This window comes from Triticum dicoccoides, chromosome 3B (genome assembly GCF_002162155.2).
Source record: "Triticum dicoccoides isolate Atlit2015 ecotype Zavitan chromosome 3B, WEW_v2.0, whole genome shotgun sequence".
NCBI classification, from domain to species: domain Eukaryota; kingdom Viridiplantae; phylum Streptophyta; class Magnoliopsida; order Poales; family Poaceae; genus Triticum; species Triticum dicoccoides.
In genome coordinates this window covers 204692301-204711642 of record NC_041385.1, presented here as the reverse complement: position 1 = coordinate 204711642, position 19342 = coordinate 204692301, and the positions used below count along the sequence as shown (strand labels likewise).

The 19342-nt window shown below is 41.4% G+C and overlaps 1 protein-coding gene across 3 annotated transcripts; it reads left to right on the top strand.

The window, feature by feature from the left end:
* Window positions 1-4782: 4782 nt before the first annotated feature.
* Window positions 4783-14269, top strand: LOC119275553 (transcription factor bHLH68-like). 3 transcript variants are annotated; one of them, XM_037556418.1, is made up of 8 exons: window positions 4783-5320; window positions 5602-5893; window positions 6367-6447; window positions 7851-7916; window positions 8224-8289; window positions 8999-9055; window positions 13630-13683; window positions 13791-14269. In XM_037556418.1, exons 1-8 carry the CDS (start codon window positions 5022-5024, stop codon window positions 13941-13943), a joined length of 1068 nt encoding a protein of 355 aa, XP_037412315.1. In that variant the 5' UTR covers window positions 4783-5021; the 3' UTR covers window positions 13944-14269. The 3 variants fall into 3 exon arrangements, with proteins under 3 accessions (XP_037412315.1, XP_037412313.1, XP_037412314.1); XM_037556416.1 differs by having other exon boundaries at window positions 4785-5320; window positions 13627-13683; XM_037556417.1 differs by having other exon boundaries at window positions 4787-5320; window positions 5605-5893; window positions 13627-13683.
* The last annotated feature ends 5073 nt before the right edge of the window (window positions 14270-19342 follow it).

Below are 19342 nucleotides of genomic sequence, written 5' to 3'. Positions count from 1 at the left end.
AGTCCAGAATTCCATCTGCCAGCAATCTCCCTCTTCATGTGAAACTTGCAAAATAAGAGAGAAAGGGCATCAGAATAGTATCATAAAGTGAAATAATGACCCAAAACATAATAAATAACAATAGAAAAACATGATGCAAAATGGACATATCACGCTACCATCCGTTACTTCGACGAGGCCACTAGTTAAGTGGTGGGAGAAAGAGACGCATGTGGAAGACGATGTAAAAAGGGCATCTCACTCGCTCACGTACGAAACAAACGAGTGTCTCTCGGTGAATCTGGATAAGGTAGCTGATTAGTGGATTCAGTGCATGGGCCAAGGACACATGGCGCACGCATGGTGTAGCTGATTTCTTTCTAGAAATTAGCTGGACATTTTTAATCGTTTCCTATATATAAAAGAGTCTATCAACGGGCCTAAAAAGCCAAGTGGAGGAAGGCAACTTGGGCCACCAAGGCCCAAGTGGGGAGGCGCCCCCTTTGCCTATGGAAGGAGGCTGAACTGGGGTAGGGGGAGGACTCCTGCTGCCCCTCTAATTAGATTAACTAGGATCAAGTAGAACTAGAACTAGTGAACTAGAGGAGGCTCCAAAACTTGTGTGCTCAAAAATGCCAAAACCTCTAGTATACATAGGTTGGAGGAGGTGGAGGGGGCGCCACACGAGGGGGAAAAGTCCCCCCCCCCCCTGGCCGGCCAAGAGGAGGGGAAGACCCCCTCCAATTCGGCTTCCCCTTCCTTCCACAAGGGGGAAGGGGTGCCACCTCTATTCGGGCCCAAGTGGCCCAAATAGCTTTCCGCCACTTGGTCTTTGAAGGACCTGTTGATATTTAAATAAATATAAAAGCCTCCTTATCATATTTAGAGCATTTTAGTATTAATTTAACATCACCGGAAACTCTTTCCACCTATATATAATTTATATGTATTACCCGGTAAACCCGAAACCCTTTTGGTGACCCCGAAATGCTTCCGGTTCCTCTCAAAACTATTTCGAATATTGATGAAACTATTTCATAAATATTTCCTAATTACTCATGTCCTACTAACGCTCAGCAGATAGTGATTACATTAAGCTTGTGACCCTGTAGGTTTGGTAAAACGTAGACATGAACAAAACCCCTTTCGTTCAATGACGAATAGCGGAACTGTGGGCGTCCATATCGATCCCTATGAGTACACGAGTGTCATTAGAGTGAACCTTTGGTTATCATGTTCTATTCCCTTTGGTTCGCGATACTTTATAAAACCCTAGGTGAGATGTATTGATATCCTCTTGAGTCATTCTCATGCTCACTATACCGGTCTCCATGTTACAGGTTTTGTTCTTCTTTCTCATTGACATGTTCTGACATCCCCGTGACCTAGTCTCCTGTGTTTGGCCATGGATGTCGTCACACCGGGAGGGCTCTAAGAAAATCTCTCCATCTTCGAAGGAGCAAATCTCACTCTTGAGCTATCTAGTCCCTTGTCAAACATTCTGATGAACCTGTAGGTTGTCGTTATGATCATCGTGTTACAAATGAAGTTTGAGCAACCCCAAAGTCCACCATACGGTAAGAAGTGACTACGATACTCTCATGTTCCAAGGAATTAAATCACATGTTAACTCTCCTTGTTATAACAATTGACTTGTGACGATTGCATCTCAAAGTATAACAAACAAGTTTGAGTCAATTCAATATGATCGTTCTTTCAATGTCATATTCTCAAAATTGTTTTAAGACTATCGTTACACTTAACGATATCTTAAGATCCAGAAAACATGATCACCAACAACACTTGAGCTAGTCTTAGAGGCGATACTAGAAATCATATTTTACTGTTTATTATTCCACATGTGCATATGAGTTTTTCGCTGCATCACATATTCTAGGATCATAGCAGTTATAACAAAAAACATAAACTCTTAATTATAAACATGAAAATATAATGATATAATATTATTGCCACTAGGGCATATTTCCAACAATCTGTCACCCATATGTTGGGGTCCTGGCTTCTGTCGTACTTGTCTATCATGTTTATCCTGAAATCGGGAGGAAACGTACACTAGACATCTCGTCGATGAAGCATGTCGGATGTATCATTCTGGGGCCAAAGGCTGATGTGCCGATGACATCGATTGTGTGATGCGCATCGTCCAATCCGGTCACGGGATCATGCTCATCAAAAGCTGGTCAATTAGGACGTCAAGAATTCTGATGCAGCTGATGTGCATGATGCTTCTCGGTTTCTCTTTGGGGTGGGCCATGTGGTGTGTTGATCCGTAGGATCTGTCCCGTGATTCACTTGAGGCTGGTTGTTATAGTTGCGCGGATGATATACAGGCGGGGAGCCGCATCGTAGGTGCTTGGCCTGCATGGCTGCTAATCGTGGTTGCCTGACATGTGGCTTCGCTCGGAGGACGCGCTAACCAGCTCAATGAATGTCCTAGCGTGACTCTTGGGTAGGTCATAATTATGTTGCATGACTACTGCTATCTTGAGATACTCCATGTACTTATACGGATGCTCGTCGGGAAGCCTTCCCTTAATGAGATCCCTACTGTTGCCCGCATATTTTTTGTCATCGTGTGATAAGACTTTGGTCTTCGATCTGCGCCATCTTGAATGTTTGATTCATCTTTCTGCATTGGAGAGCTAGGGTGGTCGTATCTGATGTCGGCATGGTCGTTCGACTTTGCTAGCAGTACCAATATAGCCTCTCGGACTTCTGCAGCTCGGCTGCCCTCCTCCCCAAGCATTTGTTTTCCTTGGTAACCTTATGGAGGGTCGCCGTGACTTTCACCCGGACCGCCTGTTGTGCCATATTGTCCAGGATCGACTCGTCATTTGCTTCAACATGTCACCATCATTGATTTCCTCCGCCTCACCTCTTTCCTCCTGGCTAGGATCCGGCATGCCCACCATGTAGCAGGTCTGGACCGAGATCGCCTACCACGGACGAGAGGCACTATGGATGGCGGGTGACTATCGGCTGAGCTGCCCATCTCCACGTTGAGGTCGTCCGGCTCCTCAGCCCCCTCGAAGATGGTCGTGAGGTTAATATGGTAGAGATGAAGTGGGTGATGTGTGGGTTAAAAAAATTGTCATGCCTCTCTTGGTCTCGACATGAAATTAGGCCTTCGAAGACAAGCTCTCCACATGAATCCATGATGTATTCCGGATTGTAGAAGTGAACGGTTCAATCTGGACCCTAGGTATAAACTTAGGACGCCGATATCCACCACACGTGTGGTATATTCGACATGCACCCACACACCGTGTGTGGTGTGAGCAGGAGGCAACCAACATGGGCTATGTTTGGACGGACATTAGAATTGCCCACACGTGTGGGTGCGGCTACTTCGTGCCACACGCCCAACAAGTACTACTCATCTCCACCCCGCGCGTGTGGCACGAAGCAAAAATGCCCACACGTCCTGGCAGCTACGTTAGGTACCCTGCGGGGTGACGTTTTAGTTGCCATCCTGGTTGGCAGATATAGTTATCCGGGATGGCAAGTGTAGTTGTAAAAGCATGGCAACTCTATCTGTTTTCGTTAACTATAATTGCCATGTCTAATTTATGGTAGTTGCCGTGTATAATCAAACTGTAGTTACCGTGTGTGATTAACTAGTTGCCATATATGGTCAAACAGTAGTTGCCATATGTGTTTACCTAGTTGCCACGTGTGATCCAACCATAGTTGCCATGTATTGTTAATCACAGTTGCCATGTGTGTTTATCTGGTTGTCACGTAGGCGCAACTGCAGTTGCCGTCTAGCAAAGAATCACAGTTGCCATGTGTGTTTACCTAGTTGCCACGTTCGCGTAACTGCAGTTGCCATCCACAATGTAGGAGTGTCATGTGGGCGAAAAGCAGTTCGCCCACATGCGCATGAACTAGGTGGTGGCTGTGTGGGCAAAAACTAGTTCGCCCACACAGCGCAGCTGGCAAACAACATGGTGCGGGCGTGTGGGCAAACTCTCCAACGTCCACACACAAGCCCCGTCCTACCTGGCACACCAAATCCACATTTTCGTGTCAAGATTCGTGCAAAAGACAGTGAACGGCGACGCCCACACGTGTGGGCGTTAGTGTTTCCGTAAACTTAACCAAGCTGGTCGGCTGAGTCGGCAACATAGCACATGGTGACAAAAACAAAGATCTTAGCCGGCAAGCAGATCGTGTTGGCGTTAACTGGAGATCCCATGGGCGTCTGTCGCCTCCTGCTGGCCATGAGTCAGGAACTCGGGATCCACCACCACTACCCCGAGTGTCATTCGACTCCGCCATGGACTCCCTCATACCGATGTTGTGTTTCTGGCCATTGTTGCTGGCCTCCTCCTTGCCTCTGCACCACATCAACACCACTGAGCATACACTCATCCCTATGAACGCACACACGCACACCCTACCCTTACGAGCACCTTCGAAAGACTGAGCCAGCATATCATCTTAAAATTTACGAAGTCACCGTTGGCATCTCGTCGTCGATGGGAACGTCTCCTCCCACTGAATGCGCATCGCCGGAAATCCTGAAATAAATCCAGTAATAAATGCGAGCACCAAGACTTGAACCCTGATGGGCTGGGGATACCACAGTCCCTCTAACAATCCAACCACAAGTTGATTCGCAGCAATCAATACTTTATTAGTAGTAAATATTACGAAGGTGAGTGGGGAAGAGGCAAGTGGAAAGAAAACTAATTAACAACACAAAAGGGGAGCGAAGGAGGGAGAAAAGTGCAAGGGGAAGTTCACAAATGAAAGGAGTGAAGCGAAAGGAAGAGGAAAGAATACAAAAGCCGAGATTCCTCTCCAAACAGGTCCTATCCTTTTCCTCTCTCTCTCTCTCTCTTTGTTGTTTTCTCTCACTGGACCCTCCATTTCTAAAGAAAAGAGAAGAGATGAGGACATGCAAAGCTACCATACCATAAAGATTTGCATAGGAATTTGCGGCAGCCAAGATCCTCTGCAAATTTGATTGGTGCAGCCGCAAGAATTATTTGTTGTCAATTGTTTGGTGCTCAAGGATGGTAGGTGGAGGAGAATTCAAGGGCACCATGGTGCAACAGATGGTGTGTTGTGGCACAAGCAACGCCAACAATATCATGAGTGGGCTGAGGCCTTGTGCCGAGGAGCAAGAAGAATCCACCAAGATGCCTCTCCTGTCTTCTTCTCCTTCCATGGCTTGCTTCCGTGGTCATCAGCTCCTTCACCACTCGTCAGGTCAAGTTCCTGAGGTTCGTGACAGCGCTGCAACTTCCCCTGCAAGTTTTCAAGGTGGGCAGGAGGAGAGCCAGATGCCAGAATCATGGAGCCAGATGCTTTTGTAAAGACCTTCGTCTATACCCCCCACCCTCAGTCCTCTATGATTTACTTACTACTAACGAAAGAATTAGTGCTAGCTAGGGTGCCTTTCAATTCATGCAGATTTCTTCATCAGTACAAATTAAGTAGCTGCGCGCTTTGTCCTGTTGTTGATCAACCACCTCTCTAATGGTCTTTTACTGAAAATCTCACATGCATGTTTCTTCTTCCTAGCACTAACTTGTTGTTTTTTCCTGTATGGATGGTGCATGTGTACGTACGCACGCGTCGGTAACCACAAAGCAGAGGGGGATTAGTTGGAGACCATGAGTCAGATCTACTGTCAAAAGGATTAGAGGAGGGTCCTATGGCGGCTCGGGCTGGAGCCCCAGCTTACAGTTTCTATGGCCATGGCGGTGGTGAGGAGATCCAGGCGTCGGGGCCCAACTCTCGGCTGAGCCAGATGCTCTTGGCTTTCTCTCCAAGGTCATGCATCACCTCGAACCTCGACGGCGGCTTGCTGGACTTCTCCAACGGCACGGCGCCGGCGCCCGCACCGGAGCTGTGGAATCAACAATCGGATAACTCGTCTGAGGTGATCAACTGAATTTCTCTTCATGGCTGAAATCCCCCATAAACTCTTTGTCGTTTCCTCCAGTTAATTGCAAGGCATATTTGTTTGCTTGCAGTTGTTTCGCGTACAATTCTATGTATTCTTAGACGCTTTTAATTGGAATCGATCGTTGCTTGATCATGCAAAACCTTTAGCTCCATATGTGTGTGTGTTGTGTATATACTCTCTGTAAAGCTAATAATATTAATTCCAAAATTCTCAAAAAACAAAAACTTATCATGTGCACACTTCATATCTTCTTAAGGGTGCAGAGATCCTTTTTTCGCCGGGGAGGGCTTAGAGGTTCACTTATATGTGTAATGTCACACGGATTCAATCCATGTTAATTTGGGCAATATCAATCATGGGATTAATTAACTACGTTAGCAGTTTCTTTTGTACTAAAGATGAAATAGAGTCATGATTTTTGTTTTTTGTTTTTTTCAACCTTCCAGAGTAACAGCACTGCAACTGCATCAGCTCCCAAGAAGGCTAGGGTTCAAGCCGCATCTTCTTCGGGACAGTCTATTCTGAAGGTTTTATTCTTGACGCACTCCTTTCTTATTACTCCCTCCGGTCCTTTTTACTCTGCATATTAGGTTTGTCTGAAGTCAATCTCATCCAACTTTGACCAAGTTTATATAAAAAATTATAGACATTCACATAACAACACCAATATCATTAGATTCATCTTGGAATATATTTTCATATTATATTTATTAAATATTATAGATGCTAATAATTTTTAATAAAAATTTGGTCAAACTTAGCAAAGTTTGACTTTCGGCAAAACCAATGTGCAGAGTAAAAAGGACAGGAGGGAGTACTAGCTTAGAATTCCGATTCTCTCTCTGGGGTATGTAATTTTCTGTCTACCAGCAGAAGAACCTGTCAACGCTTCTACTCACTCATCTCCCTCTCCTAGACAATATATTTGCACATTTGCACCACATATAAAAATGTAGACCCTTTATTGATAAATGTAAAACGAACCAAGTGTTTTAATGTTCAACTTTTGGTGTAAAAATCTGATGGAATACTTTGCCCATAGTCCCACAAGGATCAGGTAGTGCTTGTAAACTGGAATGCAGCAACGAGTATTTTATTATCCGCGCAAAAGAAATTATTTTTTATCATGCAATCCACATATTATTGTACTACGTATTGACCAAATTAATGAGAAGGCCATCTCTCCCGAAGAATAGGTAAGGCTACCATGATATATCACTTGGATCTCGAACACTATCTATGATAATAAATCTAAAGGTATTAATGAAATGTCCCAAAAAATGATTCAGTTTGAATGTATTTGTATTCTGGATTGACTTAAAAGAAGGGATCTATGAAGTCGAAGGCCTTGCCGTAGCAAAAGGGTCAATAGGTCAGGTTTGTTTGGTAACATCTTTTATTGATTGGTATGGCTTCGGCCGTTCCTAGAGCCAGGCAATTACTTAAACATAGGCATAGATAGAATTATTTGTCCACACGGTTATCTAGTTTTTTTTTTGAAGTTACCGTTGCAAACCCCAAGAAACTAAGAACCTTCATCCATATTTTCTCATTCGTGTATAACAAATGGATCTATAGTAAGATTGTTTTATTTTTTTCCTAAACGTATTTACGTACCAAAGTGATTAATTAAAAAAGTATCACCCTTGGAAACCTTGGGTGTGTATGGCCATTGTTTATGCTGTTTATACTACTTCGGATATGGGATACTCTATTTCAATAAAGATGGTTGTGTGCGTCACATGATGCAGAAGCCGGGAGTTTTAAGCTCATATATGTTACTAGAGAAATATGTTGAAATTTTCAGATATATGGAAAAGATAAGGAAGAAGATAAGATACAAGAAAAATTCCTTGTTGCCTTACATATGCATATTGGCAAAAAAAAAGTGTGTATTCATATTTGCTTCCCATCAATTTTGTCATTTCAGGTAAGGAAGGAAAAGCTCGGGGATAGAATAACAGCACTTCACCAAATAGTTTCCCCATTTGGCAAGGTATTACACCATTTTAGTTGTACGTTAATGTTAAACCTCACTGCACTGCACTCTAGCTAGCACTTGATGTCAAATATGCTTATGCATGATCCCAGCTGCGAGCTCAACCCCCTAGTTCACCATGTAATTAAGCTCCAAGACCCAAAAAGCTAGCAATATATTCTTTTGCGGCCGCTGACACATAAAATTGGGATGCATATATGTGCAGCTTTTGCCCATGCCCTTTATTTTTAGCTGCACATTCTTTCACTTTATGCAGCAAAGAAAGTACACTGACATATATGCACACTTGTTCCCATTTTACCAGACCGACACTGCGTCCGTGCTGCAAGAGACTATTGGCTATATCGGATTCCTCCTGGGTCAAATAGAGGTCCAACGTCCTTAACCTGTCCCTCTCTTCCCCACGATCGGCCCTAATTTTTTCTTCATATTCGTAGTGCATTTGATTCCTTAAGAGTTGAGATTTTATTCGTCTCCTGGTGTCTGCATCAAGAGGTGCAGACAGCGGCTTGCCAATGCTTGATGCAACGTTTTGATATTCAGTTCCAGTTGCTAGCTTCTACGTACGTATAATTTTCACACATGCATCCACGTTAATCACCTTCAAATATTGAAGTTCACCCTGCTTTCTTTACTTTAATGTTGGTGGCATTTTCATGTAATATGCAACTAATGCAAGTATGTGTGCTAAACAAATACGCATGAGAGACCTACCATGCAACATGGTGCAGTGCCAGGGTAATGTATAGACGTGTGTGTGGGGCGGCAAATTTTACCTGTGGTGCCTGGCTACCTGTAAAAGCGAGACGTGAGCTGCAGGCGAAACAAAAAGGGGGAGGGGTGGGGTTGGGTGTAAGAGCACGCTCTTAAAGCGCGTGCGTGGAAATCAGCACAACAGCAAGTTGCATGTGCGTGTGTGCCTGTGTTTTCATGCTTTGGATGTGCTTCGTCTAGCTCTCTCTATTCTTCTCTACTGCTCGTCTCTGTTTCCCTTCTTCACAATCTTGTTTACGTTACGTACGATTTCATGTGCATGACTGATCTTCACTCGTTCTTCCGTGTACATGCATGCTGCGCAGGCGCTCAGCTACCCATACTTGGGACATGGCACTGGTGCATCCGTACGTCACCAAGCTGTAAGTAATCCATGACTCTCTCTCTCTCTCTCTCTCTCTCTCTCTCTCTCTCTCTCTCTCTCACACACACACACACATATTTATGGATGTTTTTCTTGAGAATGACATATTTATGGATGTTGTTAACGTCATGGCTTTAGCTAATTGTAACACAAATAGTTCAATTTAGTTGCCGACTCATCATCGTCATCATCATTATTATTATTATTTGAGAAAATCCTACATAGTATGTATGACACCCACTGACCTGGGCATACCTTGGGCCGGGTTGGGTTCATGCCAAACTTTTAATAGCCGAGGACGCATTACATGCACCCGTCAAATTTATGCACCAGATGCCCCGATTCTAGTGCAGCCATTGGATGTGAAACCGAGGGAGAGGATCAAGTTGGAAAATGGGTAGATGGCCTATTTGCAAAATAGTCCTTCTGTTTTGTTGAATTGACCCACACTCCACGTCCCTCTCCATTAACAATTCCATGTGTTTAATTGTTCTAACTATAAAAGGTGTGGGTCATATATGCCATATTTTTTGATCCGTTTCCACTAACATGTTCATCTTGACAAGCTCATAGAAACAAGATTGGTGTTGAATACATTTTTGAATTATTTCTCTTGCATTTTGAAACTTGATGGGTCAGTTTTGTAAACGGGGAGCTTACACAAGAACTTAATAAGAACAACATGTTTTAGTAAATTTAATGAAACACTATCCTACATTTTGTAGTTGTTTCGTAAATATTTCGGTCAAGTGTCAAAAAAATATTTTGAAAATGTTTCAAAACATATTCTATATTGGTCTTGTTTCGAACATTTCATCAATACAAAACAAAAAGGATGGTCAAATCAGATCTGAATTTGGGCTTGTGGTTTAAAATATAATACTCTTTTTGTGTTTGGAGCTAGAAATAAAGGCGTACATTTACTAATGGGATTGGGAAAAGCGTGGAGTGTGGGTTAAATTTCATATAGTATGAGGTATGTTTCGCAAAATGACAGCAATCCATGTTCGAGCCCGACTATGTCTCTTAGATTTCCATTCAATGGTCTCAAAAGCTTTGGAGCATAGTGTGCACCGATTGCTCCATTTCACTAGATATGTTCTCTTTAATAGCGGTCCTGAAATGTCAAGCTCGGCCGAGCTCAGCTCAAAACAAACAAACGGGAGCTTTACTCAATTAAAATATATTAATAACAATCATATTCTGAATATAAAATACATTGCTGCATCTATATTTTACTAAAACTCTAGATTTTACCTTGTTAAAAAAAGAACCCTAGATCCCAGGTAACTCAATTAATAGAACCCTAGATCCTTGTTAAAAAAAGAACCCTCGGCCAAAAACTAGAGCTTGAGTCCAGCCAGATGTCCGGCATTTGGGCTCAAGTATTAGACGGGTTGCCCACACATAGGTTTACGTGCATGAGACATGGCTGCAAGAGGAAGTAATAACTTGTTGGGCATCATAGTCACAATATATGCTAGATTTCACTAATTATGGGCAGCCGCGGACCACAAGCATGACGTACTCTAATGATGACCAAGATTCAACGAAACAGTCATCATTGACGGGCACCAATAGAAGGGGCCGCCGGTAGCAACATTGGCTGGCTTGTCACTATTGTTCAACTTAGTAGGGGCCATCACGCATAATAAGACATGTTAGTAGCAACTTCGTCCAACTGAAAAAGCCTGTTCGAGAATGATCCTCCCATCTAGTTGCCTTTTTATACAAGCCTAACTAACCCTAGCCTATCCATTGAAATGATCCCTCTCCACCACCACTCCTCATGATCTCCCTTCCTCTATGACATTTGACAATGCCTCCGCTCCTATTTCCTTCCTCCATTACTTATCTCTCATCTACCTCTCATCAACGCCACTACATCGACTTCCTTTATGCCAAGGTCAAGATCACGCTCCACTGCCACAACTTCTTCTTCCACGACGAGATCAACGTCGTGTGTTGAGGGATGGTTGGCTGAAGCACGAAAGGAGGAACGTGCGTAGTCGCATGCAATGTGTCATGCACCATGGTGGCCTAAGAGTCATGGGATCGTCACCAAGGTTGAGGAGTCCTTTGCATTTGGCCTACTCTTCAATGTCGACGACCTACACCAAATGTCCATGACTCCACCAACCAAATTTAACATCTCCAATATCCTCCTCGGATACTACAATGGGTGGCTAAGACAATGATGTTTTCTTGAGTGACGTTGGCCTCACATATAGAGTGGCTTCGATTGAGCAGAGGCTTGACCTCCTTCGGCAGGCGATGGTGGCGGATAGTGGCAACACAAGGTGATGGATGAAGCACCCCCTTGGCATGGTTGGAAACCTGATCCATGAGTTTTCTTATGCACTTAGTCACCATTGGCGCGCGTATTGTGTCCTTTAGTACTAACAAATATCTGCATTCACATTTTGTCGATGGCGCAAAATGTCAAATCGTCAATGTAGATGGCGAAGTGTGTTTAGTTGTTAAGTTGTAGAAGAAAACATCTTGTTTCTTCATGAAAGGATGGCTCAAGGGCGGACATTGCTTGTGAAGCCTAGAGGTGCACTGGTAACCAAATGAACATCACAAATGAATGTTTATCATAAAGTTAACAACAAATAATATTTGTTATTAATTTGCTATAACTTTTTTACCATCAAAAATGTTGTTACAGTTTTTTTCATCATGGACTAGATGCCACGTGGACTCACTGTATGGACTCAGTGACGTGGTACCCACATCAAACCATACACCCTACACGAAAAATAATGGTGATAACCAATTTCATCACAAAATTAGCTGACCCATTCCATCTAACATAGCCTAATTTAATTTTTTTCCAAAGCAATGTCATAGAAATTTTGGAGGATTTGTGCTCTTAGGGATTTTTCCTATATGAATCATTTGATATCTTTAGAAAAAACTGTCCTTGGATTGCTTTTGCACCCAAGTTTTTGGAATTTTCCATCCATTAAAACACCTTAGTATAGTTCCTTTATTTTTCCTACGAATCTCTCTCTCTCTCTCTCTCTCTCTCTCTCTCTCTCCAAAATTCATGTGGCTTTCTAATCCTATAAGGTTCAAGAGGACATGTCACTCCAATCTGGTGTTTGTCCTTGAGAATCTTGTGAACCAAAGAAGCTTTACATATTTAATACTCCCTCCGATCCATATTAATTCAGCGACAGTTAATATGGACCGGAGGGAGTACCTACAGCTGTGATGATGATCCAAGCCCAATTCTACTATCCAATTTGTGAAATGGGTCGTGGATAAGGCCAAATGGTTTTAGAAATATAAAAATGGGTAAATAGACTTAGAGAAAAGGTATGAGTATTTTACAATTAACAGAACGTTTGAATTTAGAGGGTACAAATTGCTGGATGCACCTAGCCACTTCAAAATGGACACTGGGTGCACCTAGCCAGGGTGGACGCCTCTCCACTAGGTAGCGCACATGCCACCTATTTCAGCCCAAATTAAATGCCAAATGTACATTATTTGTAAACATGGTCATGTTTATGAAAAATACCTACTGATCAGAGTAGTGAAAATCTGGATTCATTGACAATTTCGCTATCCACAAACCCAAAGTTCATAATCTGATAAAACACAAAATAATAAGCAGAAAGGGTACTCCTCTGGTCGGGTGCATAGGGCAATGTGTGTGGTTATACCATTGGCTACCTAAATATGTGGCATGTGTCACCAGTAGCATACCATTGGATTGATATATGGATAATGTTTTTAAATATATAGTTCTCTTCACATGTAATGCATATTTGATTAGTCAAACTACCGATCTTGAAGCATGTGTACGCCCTATGCACCCCCTATAAACTTGATATCACACTGCCGGAGGTTTGTATTTTTATCTACCAAAGATGCAATGAAATTTATCAATTAAAAATTTAAACCTGATATAAAATATAACATACCATACCCAATATCTCATTTTTATAATATATTTAGAGTGTTTAAGTTGGATTTTCACGGAATTCCCACCAGTTGTCATCTTCGTTTTAGGGCGCCAACTTGGCGTCCAGATTTTTAGCGGGTAACAGTGATTGACCGGTGACAAGATACCACAGGCGCATATTGCCGGAGCAAATAAGGTAGGGACATGCAAGCATGTGCTGGCTACCGCATGTGATCCAATGATGTATGCACGTCCGCTAGATGCCTATATCATTTCAGGCAAACTTTTTGCACGCCTGTACGTGCAATGCTGAAATGCGGATTGTGCACATGCTTCTGTTGGCTAGCTTTAAAAGAGAGCATGTGCACATTTCTAAGAATTGCGAAATAAACCATACGTATACATGAATAGTGCAAAAGTAAGTTTGATTGCAAGAACTTGTTAGAAAATGTATGCCTGTTTCTGATGTGTCGGAGGAGATAGTAGGTGAACAACTGCCTACTACTCCATCCGTTCCATAATATAAAATCGTTTTCGATAATGATGTATGCCCCTTTCCATTTCTAAAACGCAAGAGCGCACGTACTTCTATCCAACTTTGCTCCGAATATGATCAACCTTAACTATAACTGGTCTTTGGTTTGTGCGTGCAGCAGCTGAACCATGGCGATCACATAAATGCCTCGGCAGAAGCAGCCCGTCCCCAGCAGGTTTGTACAAACATGTGTAGACGGATTTGCATTTGTTTGCTTCGTATACGTTGATATCGATCACATCTCCAAATACTAATTGAACTACTCGATTGGTACATATGTAGGATGCACAAGATGGCGAGGGCAAGAAGTCAGATCTGAGGAGCAGAGGGATGTGCCTGGTGCCGGTGTCGTGCATTACCTCGCGTCTGGGCGCCGACAGCGCCTCCGACTTCTGGCAGCCGGCGCCGCCGCTCACCGGCATCATCCTGCGATAGGATCATCAAATTGTCTACTCACCGCGCGCTTGCGTGCGTAAATATATACCATTGATTAGCATTCATGTATCCATTGTTGATATACTACATATATAGTTGTTGAGGTATTTGGAAACACATATCATCAGGAGCAGTCATTCTATGTGCAAGAGTGATTGCTCATGATGCTATGCAATACATGCATGTATGCACACACAATATACACACAGACTGCTGCTCTCCACCTGTTGTGTATGCATGTAGTACCTTTTTCTACGGAATATGTGTATCTACTTTGTAACGGACGGTTGATTTATTTTAGGACCCGGGAAGCTTTATTGATTCAAGTTGAATATGAGCAATTCCGACTGAGGTTTTAAGGGGATTTCCTATAAGAAGCTCTCCGCGTCAAAGTGACAATCAAACGCACATGGGATACACGCACATAGCCAAACCATTTGTAGTCGCTTTTTCTCTTCTTTTTTTCCATTTAAGTTTGTTATGGTTTTTGGTAGTCGCTTTTTCTCTTCTTTTTTTCCATTTAAGTTTGTTATGGTTTTTGGTTGCGCATTCTTCGGGTCTTTCTTCTTTCATTTCATTTTCTCATTTTTTCTGTTTTCTTATTAGGTTTCTTCTACTCTCTTATTATTATTATTATTATTATTATTATTATTATTATTATTATTATTAATAATAATAATAATAATAATAATAATTATTATTATTATTATTATTATTATTACTTTTTTCAAAATACATAGAATTTATAAAATTATATGTCCATTTAGTATTTTGCATATACAATTTGTTAATATAAGGGAACAATTTTAAAGACGTGCAAACTTTTTAAAATTACATGAATGTATTTTTAAAAGTACATGAACAGTTTTAAAAGATGTCAACACTTTCAAAATTACACATGAACATTTTTAAACAGATGGTACACTTTTTATATAATATTAAAACAAATTAAACACTAATTAATTATATGTTTTTTAGAAAATGCTCTAAAAAATTTAATTACAATACCCTTTTGAAAAAAATGTGAACAATTACTAATTACTACTTGAAGCTAATATTTTTCAAAATTGCATGGAATTTTAAAATACACTTATAGCTTTAAATTCTTTTTAAAAACATATTTTTGAAACAACATATTTGAAATATATATTTTTCAAAAATAAATAAAATAGAAATACTAGCTAATTGCCCCCGCGTTGCAAGGGGGGCATACATATTCTAGTGGTTGAACATCAATTTTGTCCGACATAGACTTTACGGCCACATATCTATATTTTGGAAAGATTTAATTTGATTTGAGTACGGGTAAGGGAGCCAATGAAAGTTTTGATATAAATGAGGTTTAGGTACGATTTGATTTGGTCTTGGTACACATTGGGGAAGGTAAGGAAAGTTTTGATTTGGTTGGGATTTTGTTATGATTTAGTTTTATTTGATAGAGTTAAGCCATGACGTAGTTTTCATAAAGTACTGCTTTGCTAGATTATTCCAAGCTACTCTATTTACGTTGATTTCTATTTTGTGTGGCATCAATTGAGACTATTAAAAAAATCAACAGACAAATCAAAGCTGGGGAGTGAGTGTTGGGCAAAAATACCGAGGGAGACGGTGAGGTGAACCTACCAACCTCCCTTTAATAATAGTAGAGATATAGCAACAACCATCTGCTTTGGGCCCCTATTTAAGGGCTTGGTTGAGAACCACACTTGACAACCGGGCTCTCATTCAAAAGTTTTATATATAAATTTCAAATGATAAAAATAAAATTTGTTCTATAACTCCGATGGCATTCCCTGATTTTGATTTGATTGGCAATGCGCTCTATGCGGGAGCTCCTATAGGGTGCCTTATGCGCCAGTTCACACAACTGGCGCCCACTGCAGCACGCTAGTATGCCGGCCCATGAATACACAGGGCAGTGCAAAAATGTATTTGTGGCGTGAAAACCCCCCAAAAAAGTCGCTCTGGTTAGGATTAGAACCTAACCACTAGAACTACTAGGCCCTAGTGAAACATTGCAACGCGAACAGCTTAAGAACTAAATTGTAGCCCCGCCATTTAGAAAAACATGATTTCTTTTGAAAAAGAATGTGAATAAAATTTGAATATCCACAGATTTGAAAAAAAAACACCATGAATTAGAAAAAAAATACATGTATTCAAAAAAGTTAACGAATTTGAAAATTTCGGTCGACTATGAAAAAAATTCACCAATTAGAAAAAAGTTAATTGATTTTGAAAAAAAATCATCAATTCTGTAAAGAGTTCACAAATTTAAAATAAGTTCAATTATTTTGGAAAAAGTTCATAGCTTTAATTTTTTTATGATTTTAAGAAGATAAAAAACAAAAAACAAAAAGCAAAATAAAAGGAAAAAGAAAAAGTAAAAAGATGAAAGAACAAAAACGGGAGAAATGAAGAAAGTTATCACTTTGGTCCCTCCACGCCATCGTCCCCGAGCCCACGTGATTCTGGGACAACCAGTCGGATCTTGTCCCATGTGCATTAATTTGGGTTTTTTAAATCCTTAAATTTTGATTCGAGTGTCAGAATTCAGAATCGTTTTCACGGTTGGGTTTCTCATGACGAGTTCTTCAAAACTAGATCCCATATGGATAGGTTTGGTCGGATTTTTTTCTTGCGCAACTTTGGGTGCAACCAAGGCAACTTTAGTGTTGTAGGGAAGCTACTTCTTCTTTTTCGCCTAGTAGGACTTCTATATTAGGTTGGTTTATGTAAAAACAAGAAAAATCAGACAAGACAAGAAGCACCTTTAGTTCTACATACAAGCAACTTCACTGCAGTATGTGTATCTATGAATTTTGCTAACATTATCCCAACTTGCCTATTGTGGTTGCTCAATTGCCTATCATTGATGGTGAGTTTCCTACGTTGATGCTCAGTTACCTACAAATACTATGAAATTGCCTACCATTGCTGCCCAGTTGTCTATTATTGGTATTCGTTGCATATCATTGTTGCTTAGTTGCCTTACTCTGCAAATTAGTTACCTACAATATTTTAAAGTTGCTTACCATTGTTTATTGAAGTTGCCTACCAGTGATGCTTAGTTGTCTGCCATTACTTTTTTAGTTGCCTACAATACATTAAAAAGTGTTGTATGCAACTTAGGATGATGTTAGGTCACTCGTCAGGCCAGGCAACTTAGGATAATATTTAGGCCACCTTGAAAACTAAATTACCTAAAATACTATCAACTTGGAGGTGAAGCTAGTTATGGTAGAATATTTAGAGGTGAAGCTAGTTAACTTGATAGTCATGGTAGCATTGCCGGCCAGACTCCCGTAGAAAAGGAAAGCAGAAGGATCTCATACAATCCATCCCATGTAGTTTCCAAATTAGGAATCATGCAGAGAACTTAGATCCCACAAAAACTTGACGGACAACTTTCATAGTGTTCTAGGCCATTGAGGATCACTTGTAGGGAACTTGGTTTCTGATGTAGACAATTTCGAAACCATGTTAGGCAACTTCCCATTCTACGGTAAACAACTTCTACAGTATGGTAGGAAACTAAACTATCTACAACTTAGTTTCCAATGTATGCAACTTAGCAACCATGGTAACCACTTATTACACTACTTCAAACAACTAATTTGGACGCTACTAGGAAATTCATCTAGCATCATAGTTGCTCTATTTTAGTATCGAAGTTGCATCATCTAGCATAAATTGCTTTTGAAATAAAATAAAATAAACATATCCATATGGGATCTAGTTTTCAAGAGCTCGTTACGAGGAATCCAACGATGAAAACAATTCTTCGTTTTAACACACAATTCAAAAGTTGTAGTTTTTTGAAAAAATGAAACGTAATAGATGGGTGACATCAGCACATTCATGTGCACATGTGCTGCCTATCCACATGTGCGCAGGCACAGTCCCCACCATTGTGACCATCCACTGTGTTCCCAGCAGACCATTTCCACCATGCGCTCAGATTTCAAGGTCCCCTGGGATCGATTTATACTAGATTGTGCGGTCTGCGTTTGTGCACTTGGCTTACTCAAATAGTGCAGTTGCATTATCTAGCATTTAGAATCTTTGTTCGTTAGCATTCACAGAGCCAGCGATGGGCGAACAGTGGCGCCTAGGGCAAGCAGGTCACAAAGAACGACCAAAGATTAACTTTCTGGAAGAATCTCTTGTAGCCCTCAATCTCAATCTAGTGAGTGTGTGCCATCCCGGCTCGATCTCAGCATTGTGTGGCATAGCCAACCCTAGTAAGTAGCATGCACATGATGCCGACTCATCTTTTTCCCCATGAGGCAGGGAAGGCGTTGGTGACTTGAATCTACGAATGTAGGGCTCACCGACTGCGAGAATTCAAGGGTGAGGCCACTTGTTGACAGCGGCGAGGGGTGGCAGCAGCGCGCAAGGCGAGTTCACGACAAAAAAACTATGAGCAATGTACAATATGTGGTTTCTATCTTCTTTTTGTTGTATATGGTAATGGTAATACTCGATGCTTGCTAATGGTAGTACTGGTATGTATGCATGAATTTTATCTATGGATGATGCAAGTATAGATTAATTACCATATGCACGCGTGCAAATATTCTAGACTCTCTTTTTCACGAATGCATGGTTCATGGTTGACTGTTGAACTGTGTAAGAGCAAGTACAATAGGATGACATAGACGGGCTATAAGAGATGGCACATTAGACTTTTTTATAGATGGAGGAGAGAGAAGAGGAGTGGGAGCAGAAGCGGGCTGTAAGATTATAGTTGGCTGTAGCACATCACTACTAGAGAAAACCTTATACACAGAACTTTAGCTGTAGCGTGGGTCAAAAAGCACGCTGGTGCTAAGTAGCAGTAGCGCGCCTGTGCAAACCGCGCTGTAGATAATTTCCTAGCAGTAGCGCGCCTTGCTCTAAACACGTTACTACTAAAATTCCCAGGGCTTAGCCAATAGGCTACACATAGTAGTAGCGATTTATATCGAACCGCGCTACCGCTACTTTTTTTGTAGCAGCGCATTTTATTCTAAACTCGCTACTGCTAAAGGATATAACATTAAATGGAAAGCAAATAGAAAGGTAATTGAAAATGAAAGAAATAGAAGAAGGTGAAAGAAAAAAAAATGTGAAGAAAAATAAATGAAAAAGGGGAAAAAAGAGAAAGGATTAGCAGTAGCGCGTATCCCAGAATGCGCTGTAGCTAACGTAGCAGTAGCGCGCTTTCTGTAACACGCTACTGCTACTTCTGACTTAACCACCGAGTTCGTCCTTCCCCACAACCACTTCCCCCAAATCGAACTCCTCCGCTCTCTCCGCCGCCGTTGCCCGTCGGTCACCGCGCCCTCTCCGCACACCCTCTACGCCGCCCCCGACCCCGGATTCAACGCCGCCCCCGCCCCGACCTGAACGCCGCC

Bases quoted from the DNA above. Each gene is read 5' to 3' on its own strand.
- LOC119275553 (XM_037556416.1), top strand. From the start codon at position 5,022: ATGGTAGGTGGAGGAGAATTCAAGGGCACCATGGTGCAACAGATGGTG. The intron at 8,290-8,998 runs GTCCAACGTCCT...CATGCTGCGCAG, and splicing joins TCCTCCTGGGTCAAATAGAG to GCGCTCAGCTACCCATACTT. The intron at 13,684-13,790 runs GTTTGTACAAAC...GTACATATGTAG, and splicing joins AAGCAGCCCGTCCCCAGCAG to GATGCACAAGATGGCGAGGG.